Source organism: Artemia franciscana, chromosome 6, assembly GCF_032884065.1.
Source record: "Artemia franciscana chromosome 6, ASM3288406v1, whole genome shotgun sequence".
NCBI classification, from domain to species: Eukaryota; Metazoa; Arthropoda; class Branchiopoda; order Anostraca; family Artemiidae; genus Artemia; species Artemia franciscana.
This window is the reverse complement of record NC_088868.1, coordinates 25,581,423-25,597,367: the sequence shown is the minus strand read 5'-3', so window position 1 is coordinate 25,597,367 and position 15,945 is coordinate 25,581,423. Positions and strand designations below refer to the sequence as shown.

General features: G+C 35.3%; 1 protein-coding gene across 1 annotated transcript in view; it reads right to left on the bottom strand.

Annotated features, from left to right (window-relative positions):
• Nucleotides 1-15,945, bottom strand: part of LOC136028528 (titin-like) — a 524,102-nt gene that overhangs the window by 80,133 nt on the left and 428,024 nt on the right. The window contains exon 53 of the mRNA XM_065706373.1: nt 10,222-10,371. Coding sequence (XP_065562445.1) covers nt 10,222-10,371 — 150 coding nt within the window. The remainder of the gene's footprint in view (nt 1-10,221; nt 10,372-15,945) is intronic.

Sequence of the window (15,945 nt, the reverse complement as noted above, 5' to 3'; positions counted from 1 at the left end):
TTCCAGGGGGAGCGGCAAATTTGTCATTCGTTCCATGTAATTCAAAATATTCCGCTGTATATCATTTTTTTCTCCTTCAGGGGAGGTAAGATTTCCGATTTTCCCTCCCCTTCCACTTAGGCCTAAGGCTCATCTAGGACAAAAGTTATGCATGTAGTTCAGCACTTTTTCTCTATTAAGCAAATAGAGAATATTAGGCTGTCTAGTAAGCCAATACTAGGGTGAGACCTCTGGGATCAGGTCCAAAGTCATTCTTGTGCTGTCTATGACGACTAAGTCCATAATTTGATGTATATTAGATCAGAATTATTCATAGTGAAATAAACATATAATGAAAATACGGAACTAATCTCCTCAGATTCAACATTATTTACCTCACTTTTTCCTCTTCTGACCAATTCAAACCACCCCCACCTCCTTCCCGCATGAAAATACTTTAAAGTTAATTGCCTTAGACTGTTGTTACTCAAAGAACAATTTTATTTATCAGTATTAGTATACTTTTGAAGAAAAGAAGAAAGTGTGCTTCAGTGCCTATCGAAAAAATATCCAGGTTTTTTTCGAGGTGGGGGGTACAATTTCTTTAAACGCATAAAAAAGGTAGTTTATATTCATTTTGTTACTTATTTACGGGTCAGATAAACAATTGGGGGGAACCTCCTAATCCCCCCCTGGATACGACCTTGACGCCCATTGAACAACCGCAACCGTGCATCCATTTAGGTCCTTTTAACTATTCTCTACCAAATTATTATCATAATCATTACTTGTTCAAATTGAATCCTTGGCACCAGTCAACATAACTACATACAATTTTTCTAGTCAAATGTCAGATGACAAATGACAGTTAAGATTCAGCAGTATCTAACAACCATATTTATTTCGCAGACACGAGCATTCTAGCTTCAGCGCTACCATATTAGTCCATTGGCCTTGTGGAGGCCATCCTTTTGTTTGAATAATTATAAATCAACAAAGAATATAAGTGTATATGTATGAATTGTTCACATAACTCATTTCTACCAGCTGTGACACCGAGCCGAGTTAATGACTTTGATGCCAAGAAATTTTCATGATTAGTGAAAAAAAAACGGTCAATAATTGAATGCATCTTATTTATTATATTGAGAAAAATTAATGGGATGTTTGATCGCAAGAGAGTCAATATTATCATTTTTGCGTATATTTCACCGTGTCTAAAAGTAATTAAATAAAAAAAAAACAAGTTTTTTCAACTGAAAGCAAGGAGCGACCTTAAAACTTAAAACGAACAGAAATTGCTCCGTATATGAAAGGGGGTGTTCCCTCCTCAACACCTGGCTCTTTACACTAAAGTTTGATGATTTCTCACAACTCCACTTTTTAAACAATAAAAAACTTTAGCGTAAAGAGCGAGGCGTTGAGGAGGGAACAGCCCCTTTCATATACGGAGTAATTTCTGTTCGTTTTAAGTTTCAATGTCGCTCCTTACTTGCAGTTAATAAAGCTTGTTTCTTTTATTTAATTTCTGAACGTTTTTGAATTAATGCGTGATTGATTTTGGCTCACCTCACATAAATAATTAAAACGAAATTTGCATATTAAATTTTTTGTTCGGATAAATGGCTTTCTTATAGTTTTGATCGAACGATTTTGATAAAAAAAAATAAGTGGGGGAGGATGCATAGTTGCCCACGATTTTTTGGTCAAACAGTAGCCTACGTGGTAACGAACTATAGTAAGGAGCGACCCGGCTCAATAGTAACCAAAACTTAAGAAAAGCGAAATTTTGATACCAATAGCTACATCAAAAGAATAGCATTTTAACGCTGATTTTAAATATATAAGTTTCATCAAGTTACACCTTGCCCATCAAAAATTAAGAGCCTGAAAAAATGCCTTATTTTAGAAAATAGGGGAAACACCACCTTAAAGTCATAGAATTTTAAAAGAAGTAGAAGAATTTTGTAGAAGTTTCAAGCTCCTATCTACAAAAACGTGGAATTTTGTATTTTTTGCCAGAAGGCAGATCACGGATGCGTTTTAATTTATTCAACATAGTCGAAAAACCTTATAACTATGTCTTTGCGGACGACTTATTCCCCCACAGTCCCCGTGGGAGGGGCTACAAGTTACAAACTTTGACCAATGCTTACATATAGTCATGGTTATCGGGAAGTGTACAGACATTTTCGGGGGGATTTTTTGGTTGAGGGGGAGGGGTTGAGAAGAGGCAGATATGATGGGGGAGTTTTCCATGGAGGAATTTGTCATGGGGGAAGAGAAGTTCCATGAAGGGAACTCAGGATTTTCTAGCATTATTTAAAAAAATTTAAAAAATAAATATGAATAAGTTTTTTCAACTGAAAGTAAGAAGTAGCATTAAAATTTAAAATGAACCGAAATTATAACGCATATGGGGGTTCACCTCCGCCCAATGTCCCGTTCTTTACGCTAAAGTATTTTTAGTAATTTCAGCTATTTATTCTATAGCCTTTGTGATTCAGGGGTCATTCTTAAGGAATTGGGACACAATTTTAGCTTTAGTGTAAAGAGCGAGGTACAGACGGGGGGATGAACCCCCTCATATATGTAATAAAAACATGCGAATACAGAAGTTCGTTACGTAAGCTAATTCGTAATTTACGTGTATCTTTTACTAATAAAAACGTTCGTAAAAAATTAAAAGTTCTAGTTGCCTTTTTAAGTAACCAAAAAATTGGAGGGCAACTAGGCCTCCTCCCCCGCTCCTTTTTTCTCAAAATCATTCGATCAAAACTATGAGAATGCCATTTAGCAAAAAAAATAAATATGCAAAATTCGTTTTAATTATTCATCTGCAGAGAGCCAAAATCAAAACATGCATTAATTCAAAAACGTTCAGAAATTAAATTAAAAAAAAAAAAATTTCAACTGAAAGTGAGGAGCGACATTAAAACTTAAAACGAACTATGAAAGGGGCTGCTCCCTCAATGTCCCGCTTTACGCGGGGAGTTGCTAAACGCCCCGTGTAAAGCGCCCGCGTAGAAACTTTATGCTGAAGTTTTTTACTGTTTTAAAAAGTAGAGTTGAGAGAAAGAGTCAAACTTTAGCGTAAAGATCGGGGCGTTGAGGAGGGAGCAGCCCCTTTTTTATACGAAGTAATTTCTGTTCATTTTCAGTTTTAATGTTGCTCCTTACTTTCAGTTAGAAAAACTTGTTTTATTTAATTCTTAAAAAGGCGACTAGAACTTTTTTTTCACGAACGTTTTTATTAGTAATAAATATACGTAACTTACGAATTAACTTACGTAACGAACTTCTATATTTGTATTTTATATTATGTATATGAAGGGGTTCGCCCCCTCTTGAATACCTCGCTTTTTACACTAAAGCTTGAATTTTGTCCCAATTCCTTAAGAATGACCCCTGAATCACAAAGGTCGTAGAATAAATAGTTGAAATTACTAAAAATACTTTAGCGTAAAGAACGAGGTATAGCGGAGGAGATGAACCCCCTTATTTAAATAATATTTCTGTTCTTTTTAGGTTTTAATGCTGCTCCTTACTTCCAGCTGGAATTTTTTTAATTTATTTTCTCATTGTTTTTTTTTTAAATATTGCTAGGAAATCCTGTAGCCCCTTCATGGAAGTCCCCTCTTCCCTCATGATACACTCCTCTATGGAAAGATCCTCCCACGTAACCACCTCCCCCGAATCCCTCCCCCAAGACAGAAAAGTCCCCCTGGAAACGTCTGTACATTTCCCAATAACCTTTACTATATACAAACAATGGTCAAGGTTTGTAGCTTGCAGCCCCTCCCCCGGGGACTGTGGGGGATTAAGTGGTCCTGAAAGACATAATTATTAGGTTTTTCGACTATGTTGAACAAAATTGCTATGTCAGAACTTTGATCCGGTGACATTGGGCAAAAATGAGCGTGGGAGGGGGCCTAGGTGCCCTCCTATTTTTTAGTCACTTAAAAGGGGCCCTAGAACTTTTAATTTCCGTTATGGGCCCTCTCACGGCATTTTAGGACCACTGGGTCGATAAAATCAACTCTGAAAAAAAAAAATAAAATAAACACGCATCCGTGATCTGTCTGGTAAAAAATACAAAATTAGATATTTTTGTAGATAGGAGCTTGAAAATTCTACAGTAGTGTCCTCTGATACACTAAATTTGATTGTATGACCTTTAGGGGTCGCTTCCCCTTATTTTCTAAAATGAGGCAAATTTTCTCAGGCTCGTAACTTTTGATGGGTAAGACTAAACTTGATGAAACTTATATACTTAAAATCAGCATAAAATGCAACTCTTTTGATGCAACTATTGCTATTAAAATTCTGTTTTTTAGAGTTTCGGTTACTATTGAGCCGGGTCACTCCTTACTGCAATTTGTTACGACGAACTGTTTGACAATAGTCAAAGTTTGCGACTTGCAGCCCCTCCCCCGGAGACTGTGGGGGAGTAAGTCATCGCCAAAAACATAGTTATTAGGTTTTACGATTATGCTGAACAAAATGGCTATCTCAGAATTTGTGTCCGGTGACTTTGTGGAAACAACGAGCGTGGTAGGGGGCCAAGGTGCCCTCCAATCTTTTTGGTCAGTAAAAAAGGGAACTAGAACTTCTAATTACTGTTAGAATGAGCCTTTTCGCGACATTCTAGAACCACTGGGTCCATATGACCACCCCTGGAAAAAAAAACAAAAAACAAACAAACAAATGAACACGCATCCGTGATCGGGCTTCTGGCAAAAAAAACACAAAATTCCACGTTTTTATAGATAGGCCCTTGAAACTTCTATAGTAGAGTTCTCTGATACGCTGAATGTGATGATAGGATTTTCGCTAAGATATTATGACGTTTAAGGGATATTTCCTCCTATTTCCAAAATAAGACAAATTTTCTCAGGCTCTTAACTTTTGATGGGTAAGACTAAATTTGATAATAAATAAGATATTTGACAAAAATAAGTTGCTAAATCTATTCAAAGGTAATGCATTTTGTCCCTTGGAAGGATTTTCATGAAAAAATATATCCATAATAAGAGTGTTTGGGTGTATGAGATCTAACTGAATAATCAGAATATGCTATAAAAAAGTAATAAGATGCATCTGTTATAAGTAGGCTACCAATGGTCTCCACTAAACTAAACAGGCTACAGAGATAGCTGAATAAAATTCATTGGATTCTGTTTCAATTAGTTCATTTTCAGTTATTAGTATGAGTGACAACTTACCTAACTTACATAAGCAAATTATCATCGATAGTTATTATTTTATGGTATAATTCACAATATTTGTAATGAGGGCCACAATTGTATACCCAAGTGTATGTCTCTTAAACTTGGCTCAGTCATGTCAGCCAAATGAGTTATGCTGGGTTTCAGTGTATATAGTTTTTTCTTTGTCACTAAAATTCCTGTGTCATTAATTTATTTCAATTTACGGCCCTTGTCATTAGTAACCACGACTCTAAAAAAAGCAAATTTCGAAAGCAACATAACCATGAAATAAATGACATTTTGATACTTGTTCAGAGCGTATCAAATTCATTCGGTTATAAATTACCAATCAATAGTAATTAGCGCAAGAATATAAGAACATTTATAGGAAAAAATGAATACACCCCGAAAATGGTTCAATATTGATGAAAGGAACATTATCAAATTCAAAAATTCTGGAAACCAACCAATAACTGCTATATGTGGCAGGGGTACAGAGTGGAATTATTTTGATATACGATAGGAAATGTTAATTGCATTGTTACCTTGTTCAGAAGATAACTAGAACAAGCGGGAAGAGCCGTGTAGGTACTGGATGACCTTTAGGCCTGAATTGCTCGGAACAGGCAGCTCGAGCACTCACACTTCCCACAAGAGAAGGTATTTTGAATCTTCTCTTGATGTTGTAAATCATCTCTTGATGATGTAAAGGCGTAACAAAAATGCATATAAATAAGTTTTGACGCGTTTTTTGTAAACCCTCCCCGAACAAAATCCTGTATGCGTCCTTGTCTCTAGTTGATGTATTTTAAAAAAAAGATGCAAAAAAGAAAAATTTCATGAGAAAAATGAGGAAGGAATGAAATAATAATAAAATTTGCCTTACAGGCCAACAAATCGGAGCTGACAATGTCAAAAGAAGTGATAGCAAGGATTTCGGGGTCAAAAAAGCTACCTGTTTCACCGTGAAAGATCGTATCAGACCAGTAATCGTCAGAAAGAGGGAAAAGGTTCATTCGAATGGAAACTGTTAGTTCTAACTCCTTTCTACGTTAAGAAAGATATTGTAACTGATGAAAGCAGTGTTTTCTGCCAATACAATCAATAATACAATAAATTATTTTAAAAAAATAACAAAATATTGAGATTTTTGTGGTTGGCAAAGGCCCTGAGGTTCCGTCTGCTGAGATCATGTTACTTTGTATTGTATTTGCACAACTATGACAAAAACTTGCCTTTAGAAATTCATTCATCAAATGGAAACGCAACCAAGAGGTTCCATAGGAGGACAAATAGTCATTTCCAGGAAAAAATAAATTATCGGACAGAAAATTATAAGGATACAAGGTGGGTTACATCATTAATTGGAAATTTTCGACTAATTGGAGAAAGAAGAAAATATTTTCGGTGGTTTTGGTCACGAAATAGTCAAATTCCAGCCGACGTGTGGGAGGAGGAAGGCTCTAAAACTATGTATGCGTGGTTGTAAAGATCTGGAAGATTTGAGGAATAAAATTTTTGGAATTAGAGCGAGAAAAGGAATGGGTGGTTGAAGAGTAATTGTCAACTGGATGACAGGAATACGGGTAAGTATAACCATGTGGAGATACATCACCCAGAGAGGTTTTTGGGGAGTTGAGGGTAGGCAGAATCAGGGAAGATGATTTCGGAAAAGGGAATTATGTATAATGGCAGAATTGAAGTTTTGTTGCTTTCTTGCGAGTTTTTTTTCGTTTTTTTTTTTCGGTTTCTTTTTGTAGCCAAGACCCATGTGGCCCTAGTATTGAAAAATCGTTTTATATACCTGGTTTTAAGCATGGTGAGGAAATTTTAAAGAATAAAATGGTTTTGGGATTTGGCTTGTCCGAGTTACATTGTGTCTGCAATTTAGGTATATATAGGTCTTGACGCAAAATGAAGGCCATTAATAAAGAGTTCACATTCCAAAAAAAGACTCAAAAGAACTTAAAATTCGGTTTGCAATATAAGTAGGTAAACAAAAGTAGTCACGGCTTTGAACCTAACAGGAGAACTTGAACTTGAATTTGCAGCAGGGCTAGGCGTTTTCCGCCTCACCTGGTATTTGAATTTCAGTTGTTTCGTGTTAATTTTTTTAACCGTAAGATTTCCACACTCACGGCGGCTGAGCTGACAGAGTCACACTAATGACCCCCACTCCAAGCTGAAGAACTGACGACTAAAGAATTTTGACCCCCGACCAGAAGGACATGGGATTTTGGCTTTGTAATACTCTTTTTTATGACAGAGGAAGACGTATAGCCAGTACTCTGTTGGGAGGGAGCTCAACCTAATTGGGGCAGAAATTTCATTACTTAGAAAGTTTTTAAATAGTCTGATTATGGTAAAAATTACCATATTGCGTATAATCCATATTATTTCAGAAGGGGTGATGTCTGAGTTCCAGGAAGACTCAGCTGACAACGGTGCTGACAGATAACTATTGATGTCATTCCTTGGGATCTTAGACTAGGAAATATGAGCAGGTGTATATTGTCTATTATTCAAGGAAGAGTTATGTGCCAAAAAGCTGCTATACAAATTGCCAAGAAGTATTCACCGAATTTAATTACTCCCAAAGTTACGTACAAACTAGACACGGCCATGGTTTAATGAAACTGTCAAACAGGATTTATAGCTAATAATACTAACTTTGCAACAAAAGAATGGAATTTAATTTCTATTTCTAATAGGCATATTTTATCTGTCTAGATTACAGGTTCATTGGAGGAATATTGTTATTTGCTACACAAAGGTCACAAAAGATAATAGTTACAAATTACTCAAACAATTCTAAGGTTCCCGTTTTTTTCCAAATAGAGAGTTACTGTAAACAACAACACCTACGAGGTATGAAGGAAGGGGGTGGGGTTAAGCTTTCTACTAGAAAACCCAAAAAACAAAAGAATCAAACGTTTCGTAATTTTATAGAAAATCTAGCCCTTTTTTTTGCAAAACAGAAAGACTTTATTCAAGCCTCTGTCATCACCCTAAAAAATATTTGAGGACAACCTTAACTAACAACTAGTAATCCGATGTTTTTTTGTCGTTTTTTTTTCTTCTTCTTTCATTCAAAAAAATTGTCCTTTCATTTAAGAAATAAGGTTAAAAAAACTATACCCAAAGAAAGTAAAGAGCAACCCTAGAACATAAATCAAACAGATTATATGAGAGGGACTACCAACCTCTTACCCCTTCCCCCGTCTTCAGTTTTACGATATAGTATAATTTAAAGATCATTAGAATTAGTACACCTAATCAGCGCCGTGTTTTTCTATTACAAGTAAATCCATCCATTACATTCTGAGAAGTTTTCAGTACGCCGCGAGTTAAGCCTTATATTGAATAGCGAATGGGGTTGGGTGTAGTAGGATGCAACCAGCCTCGTATTTAGGGCGATTTTTTATATTTTTATATATGAGCGTTACTCTTTTCTTATTCTTTTGATTATGAACGGGAGATGTTAAAACCCTGAAATATGTGACTGACACCCCCTATCCCTCACATACATGCCTGCAATCGCTCATGAAAAGAAGAAAACCTTTAGCCGAAAATTGCATCTTTTAAGACTTTAAACTCTCTTGAACCCATTCATTAAATAAAAAAAAGTTGATTTTTGGCTCAGGAAGTAGTATGAAATATTTAGGATTAATTTCATAATTAGTGATTTCAGAAAGGCACATAAAGGGGGCTTGAGGTTCCTCCCATCGGTTCCATCGCTTAAAAAATTATGCTTCTGTAGCAGTAGATCGCAAAAATTGCGATAACCCAGCTCTGTATGATGAGGCCACGGAAAAAAAGAAAATAAATGATAATAATAATTCATTGGAGAAACGTTTCTTTTTATTTATGAAAAGTCTTTCGACTCTTTACTACAAATGTATTTGAGAGACAAACGGTTTGCACAAATGTAAAAACAAGACAAAAATTCCAGACTGACGTTTCTAGGCTGCGTTGGAAATTATAAGATAGTCAGTAACGTCAATTTAGGGGAAGTGCATATCCTAGATTTTTTGCACCCCCAATATTTTGAGGAAATACCTTTTGAAGTTATTTTCATTGAAAATGGCGTTTTGTTTGGTATTATTATCAGACAATTGAAATAAAAAAAAAAGAATTGCCCCCCCCCCCCTAGAATTCAAAATATACATTCTGCCTCTCCCCCCTAAATTTTAGTGGATTGAAACCACTGAGCATAGGCTGTGTTTTTGGGAAGGACGAATATGAAAAGAGATATCTAGCGATTTTCGAGATGTTACAAACCAATGCAAAAGGACCCTATGGGTCAGCCCCAAGCCTGATTTATGCCAGTAATGATTTTTTCTCATTTTAGACGGCCAATATGTTATTATATATCCATTCATCTAATCTTCAATCAGTTTTGTTTGAGGCCGGGACCAAAACCTATGATTTCCCTAAGAAGTTTCCCTAAGTATTTCCCCTAAAAAGTAAGACCAAATAAAGTCCTATTTTTATTCTATTCAAAAGATATTTTTTCTTTCAACCCATCTTTACCGCAATTCATTTTTAGGAATCCTGAGGTTCTGCACAATGAGTGTGGATAACTTACAAGACTGGAAACTGGCGCTAGTGTCGAAAAAACATCATCGCCATCTAGTACCTGGCGATACTTGGCATTTTTTCAAGCTTCGTAATCGTATTTCTGTCAGGAAATGAGGTCAGATAGTTATTACTACGTTAATTTTACCATCTATGCAAATTCCATTAATTATTCTTATAATTACCCTCGAAATTCCAAGCATAGCCAAACACTAGATGGAGTTGAGAGTTTTTGTCGACACTGGCGCCGATCTTCACTTTTGAAAGTTACCCACACTCTTGTGTGGATCGACAGGCAATTATATAAGACATTGCTTTCAGAAGACGGTAAGTTTGATAAAATATCGAAAAAAATACACAATATCAGAGATTGTATGTCAAAGGATAGTGGGAATCGTGGAATTTCCAGGGTCTTGTCACAAGTATTTGACCTTTAATTTTTAAATCTTCTTACTTGGAAGAGGCGATGAAAGAATAGCTGGTGAAGCTGACCTCATACATCTTAGAGGAGTTGTCCGAGGGGTAGTGAAATTAGAGCAGCCATGGTCATCTTGAGGTCTCGTGTCAAGTGCACCCGTTACGTCATTTTCTTTATCATGAGCAACTAGAACAAAAATTAATATAAATAAGATATGGGTCAATCTAAAGATATTGAGTATAATACGAAATTTAGTTTAATGTTCTAAATCTAGACGATCAAGCGATATGGGGCATATTTAGGGACATATGGTCCCTGATATGCCCCATATCAGGGCCATATAAATGTGCCCCGATATGGGGCACATTTATATGGGACATATTTAGTAGCAGGGAGCTTATGATTATTTCAAAGTTACAATATAATTGTTCCAAATGATTAAAAAAAAGAAGAAATTCGACGTATCGTAACATTAACTGAGCAGTCCGCTCAGTGACCAGGCTAAAATATGTTTTAATTCAACTTTTATAGAAACAATGGAATTACTGCAATTGCAGACAAAATTGGGTCTTAAATATGAAAACCCCCCACAAAAGATAACGCTTCTCAGAAGAAGCAATGGAGGAAATTGGTATATGTGGTCGTAGCAGGGACGTAATTTAATAAGGGGCAATGGGGCAACTACCCCTCCCAGACCCCAGTTCCACCCCAGCTGAAATTCAGCTTCTTCAAAAATGTTGTCAAAACTAAGATAAGCCTGCATAATTCAATCATCCACAGAAACAGGTTACAGGTTTTTCTTTAGTATATCTTTGCCTTTATGGTACTATGTGGCTCATTTTTCAGTTTTTACTGTCATTTTCACTTGATTTGGGAAAATTAGTCCCAATTTTGCCCTCACCCCCGGATTTTGATGAAATTACACCACTGGGCGTGAGCCCTGATTCAGAGTTACAATTCCACTCAAACTCTACAAAATCGCAAAATGTTGTGATAGATATAATGATAAATATAAATATAAATAATTATGTTTAATAAATTATAAATAAAAATTAACTATTAATAAATATAAATAAGTAAAATGGTCATTGGTCATTATATCGTGGTACATAATGGTCATTATATACAAAAGTTCTGGATATGTCGGTGTATGTGTTTTGAAATATCCACAGCTTTTATATCTGTTTTTCACTTTCTAATAAAAGAACTTATCCCTATTTGAACTTCTATTTGTTAGTTCTTTTTTTAAATTAGGCTTTCTGAATTTACTTTCAAAAACGTCATTAAAAACGTTAGCAAATTAGCTCCTTAAAATGCATTTGAGTGGAAAAAACAACTGGAAAGATATTTAAAAAATAAAGATTGTTATCATTTGTGTCTTGGCTTTCCATTGTTGTCCTGCGTAATTAGCCGGGAGTCAATAGGGGGTTGGGTAGGATAGGAGGATGTATACCCCTCCCTTAGATTTGTCGTCCTCACCACCAAAGATTTTGAAAAATAACTTTTTTGGTATTTTCATTAAACAAATTGAATAAAACAGCAAATTCTAGATTTTGAAGAATGAATTTTGCCCTCTCCCTCCTACATTTTTGTGAATTAATACTACTGGTAAGTAGAGAATTGGACGTGTTGACTTCTATTCATAAAATATAAGCACTTCAAATATAGTTATTCTCCTTATAAATTTGGCAAATGGAAAGCTCTAGTTAAACAGAACAGTCCCTTCATTTCAGATTTTGAGATTAGCCTATATCCAAAAGTAATTCATGACTGACAATATCAAAAGATCGCTTGGTTGCAATGAAGCATTTCATGAATCTTGATAGAAGCGTGCGTGCATTAATATTTATTTTACATTCACTGATAAACTACCTTTAGTAAACATTGAGACACGCGAATAGTCATGTATAAAGTGATTTATCAATTTATTTATTCTTAGTGAAAATATGCAACCTAACTGTCTCTATGAATTCACTGAAGTTTTCGTAAATAATGACAATTGAACTGTACAGGGGACAAAGTGATCGAGTCGTTAAAAACAAACTGGTGGTTTTAAGGTTAATTGGTACTTACCTCTTAGCCAGTACACACTCGAGAATTTGGATCTATAAAATCAGACAATATCCGGTTTATTGCTATACGGAAACAATTAGCTTCGGCTCAATGGGAAACTACATCGCAGCTATATTTTAATACACATTTAGTTGGCATTTTGGTTAAGCTGGGTTTCATTTTCCATGCAACCCCGCTATACTTACCCCCCTCCTTATATGCAAATATACAGTCCAGATTAGCGTCTCAGTTGTTTCAACCCCATACCTGTAGATTCAAATTCTCAACTGTGTACTGGCTAACAAATAAGTACCGTTTGATTTTTCGGTTTTTGGGTCCGGGTCGGAAAAGGTACAGAAAATGTGTGTTGCTTATGTTATCTAAGTTAGAGTTTAACGGTTTTAAGTTTACCGATTCTACGAGTTTACCAGTTTTGAGGTTTTAAGTTTCATTTACCGGTCCTTGTTCTAAGTTTAAACACTAAAGTGTTCTAAGTTTAAGTTTACCAGTTTTAAAAGTTTACCGGTTTTAAGATTTTTAAGTTTAATTTACCGGTATTCTGGTCGAAAAAGGTGCATGAATTTTGTATTTGCTTGTGTGTTCAAGCACTGAAGAAGGATTTGTTAAATTAGCTTTCAAAGAACCTAATAAGCATTTTGCTGGTTGACAGCGAAAAGTTCGTATTTGCACTCTTTCAAATTTGTAGAAAACCACAACAGAAAAAAAGAATTTTCTTGGAGCTGAATGTATGGTAGATAGAAAAGGGAATTCAACGACAGCTAAAGCCGCTTGTCTGTGAGACTTGTTGGTAGAGTCTTTACCCTGTTTGATGCAATTCACTAGGTCAAAAGGTCACACGAAAAACGGAGATACAAACATATAGAAGAAACACGAAATGTATTTAATACTGAAAATATTTTTGCAATAATAGGGGGGCAAATTTCACTTAGCATTCAAATTTAAAACTTGGTTCAAAATATTTATCCAGATGAGGGTTAAAGCTAAAATTAAATCTGCTCTCATCGTTCAGCAATATCGTATTCTTTTGTAGGAGGTGTTTCCACCCTTTTTCTTAAATTATACAAATTTTGTAGCCTTTTTGAAACTCTTTATGAGTAAGTTTAAATTCAATAAAGTTGATATATTTGGAATTATCGCAAAGAGGAGATTCTTTTGGTAAATTTATCGCAATTAAAATTCCGTTTTTATCAATGCTCCGGTTACTTCTTTACTTACAATTACCCTAAGCTATTTGATGTAGTCAATTAAGTTAAAAGTTAAAAGTCAATTAAGTACCTTGACACCAATATATTTAAAAAATGTAAAAAGTGGACTAGATCAATTTGAAAGGTGCATAGCTCATTTACAGTATCTACACTAGAAAACGCAAGGTCGTGAGTATGACTTTTTCAACCTTGAAGTACGTTGCCAAAAAATATTATTTGTATAGCTTGAATGCGATTTGAGTTCAGTTGCTCTTTCCTACGATGTGTAATCGCATAATTCAAAATAAGCTATGTTGAGCAACATAAGTATTGAAGGCAAATGCAAAAATCGATGTTGCGAATCGGATTATTCGACTATTTATTTATTGTTTTATTTTATTGAACAAAATGCTTACAGCATTAACAACATAATAGTCTTCTGGGTGGTCCAAGAGCCTGACAAATGGCTGTCCAGTAAACATGTAAAAACAAACATACCCTCATCCAAAGTTTGATTCAATCCAAAGCTCACTAATCAGTCTATCAACTGACAGTAGAGTAAAATAATCAGTTGAATACCCAAATATCTACAATAGCATCCTTCAATTCCCCAATTACGAAACAAAATATGCTTTATATATATATAGTGGATAACTAAGCCCCGGTAACTAAAAAGCCGCTCGAAAAACAACAGGAGAACAATGGATTTTGATACAAGAACTGCTACTACTACTACTAACAAGTCACTGCAGGACCAAGCCACTTGAGGTCAACACAGCTGCCCATGATCCTCCCCCACCGCAATTTAACTCAGAATAATTGACCGTTAACACAGACCGATTAGTTGCAATGATTATTTTAGGACCAAGATACCAGAAGACCCTTTTCAAAAATACCCATTTTTTTCAAATCCTCAACTCTCAGAAATTATCGTAAAAAAAGTTAAAAAAATATATGTATATTTAAGGGTATATATAGGGTAGGCTATATATATATATATATATATATATATATATATAGCCTAAAGCTAAAAAAACTCAACAAAGAAACGAACTTTTGCAGATAGTCTAGGGCCATATTTAGCTCAGTAGCATACCCCCCTCATAATCAGCCAAATGCGGCACTACACAATCCTTTCAATTACGGACTGGGTACTTACGTGTTATAGCGACAACACCAAAGAAGTGAAGTTAGGTTAATCCTGATGAAATAAACCGAAATATGATAAAAATATAACATTTATTAACAAAATTTTAGAAAATGCAACAGAAAATTATGGAAAGCAGGCCGCCAAGAACGCATTATATTAAATACCTAACTTAACCACCTCTTTATATTAAACATTTAATTAAAATATACCTGCAAAGTACATTATCTTGCTCAAGCTAAGCTGACTATCTCTGAGTGGACACAGGGAATCGGTTTCATTACAGATGAAGAAAAAAGTGTGGTCGCTATAAAGCTTAAGTACCGTTGACGGTCACTGAGCTATCAATTTAAACAATGTCAAACAATAATTTTCGTTGGGAACACCCTGTGACCTGCTTTATATTTAGTTGATTTTGAACATGGTTCTTTTCTCCTTCTATCAATTCAGCGCCTGTTGTAGCTAACGACTCACGATTTGACCAAAACACTGAGTCAACATAATATTGAAGCAATCATTTGTCTTCAACATCATCATAGCTTGCAAAATTCATAAATACTGATTTACCCCACCCAAAGTGCGAATATTAAACATTGTCAAAATATTCATGAAAAAACAGGGATCTGTCTTATGGGTCAAGCGAACCAGACATGGCACCCATAGCATTAGAAACGAATAGGCGATAATGACGTAAGGCGGATGAAAAAGTCACGTTATTATCCAGTCGTGACAAATAAAAGAGAACAGGAGTAATAGGAGAACAGGATTCAAAACTATTTTTGTTAGTTAGAGACTAAAGGTCTCTAACTTTTTTCTTCCGTAGGTCAGCGTTGAAAGAAAAACAATTGTCATCGGTCTTGCTAATGTTCTACCACTAGCCATAACTGATGGGTATAAAATCAGTTATGGGTACTATAGCCATAACTGATAGTATATGTGTGACTTTTTCTATATATAGTACATGTGTGACTTTTATGGTATTCGTTGTTAAATTACTAATATTCATTGTGACGAACGTGGTCAAGAAGTACCACGGTCATTTTAAATTTGGAACACAAGGTAACGCTATTTTAGACCTATCAATCCTCATGTGCATGTATGGCGGATACTGGAAATTGTGTCAGAAGTAGCCTACTAAATTCGAACCAGAAGGCTCGTGAAATGGCTTTTGATTGGATGAAAGTGAACGCATGACATCACTTTCTACTAATCAGAGGCTTTTTCTACGGACATAGAGACCAGAGAACAGAAGTAAAGAGAACCACACTTTTTCGAGTAGAATCAGAAGTTTACGATCCTTCTGGTTCGTATTTGACACTTCTGGTACATTTTTATAATGCCCATCACCCGTCACAT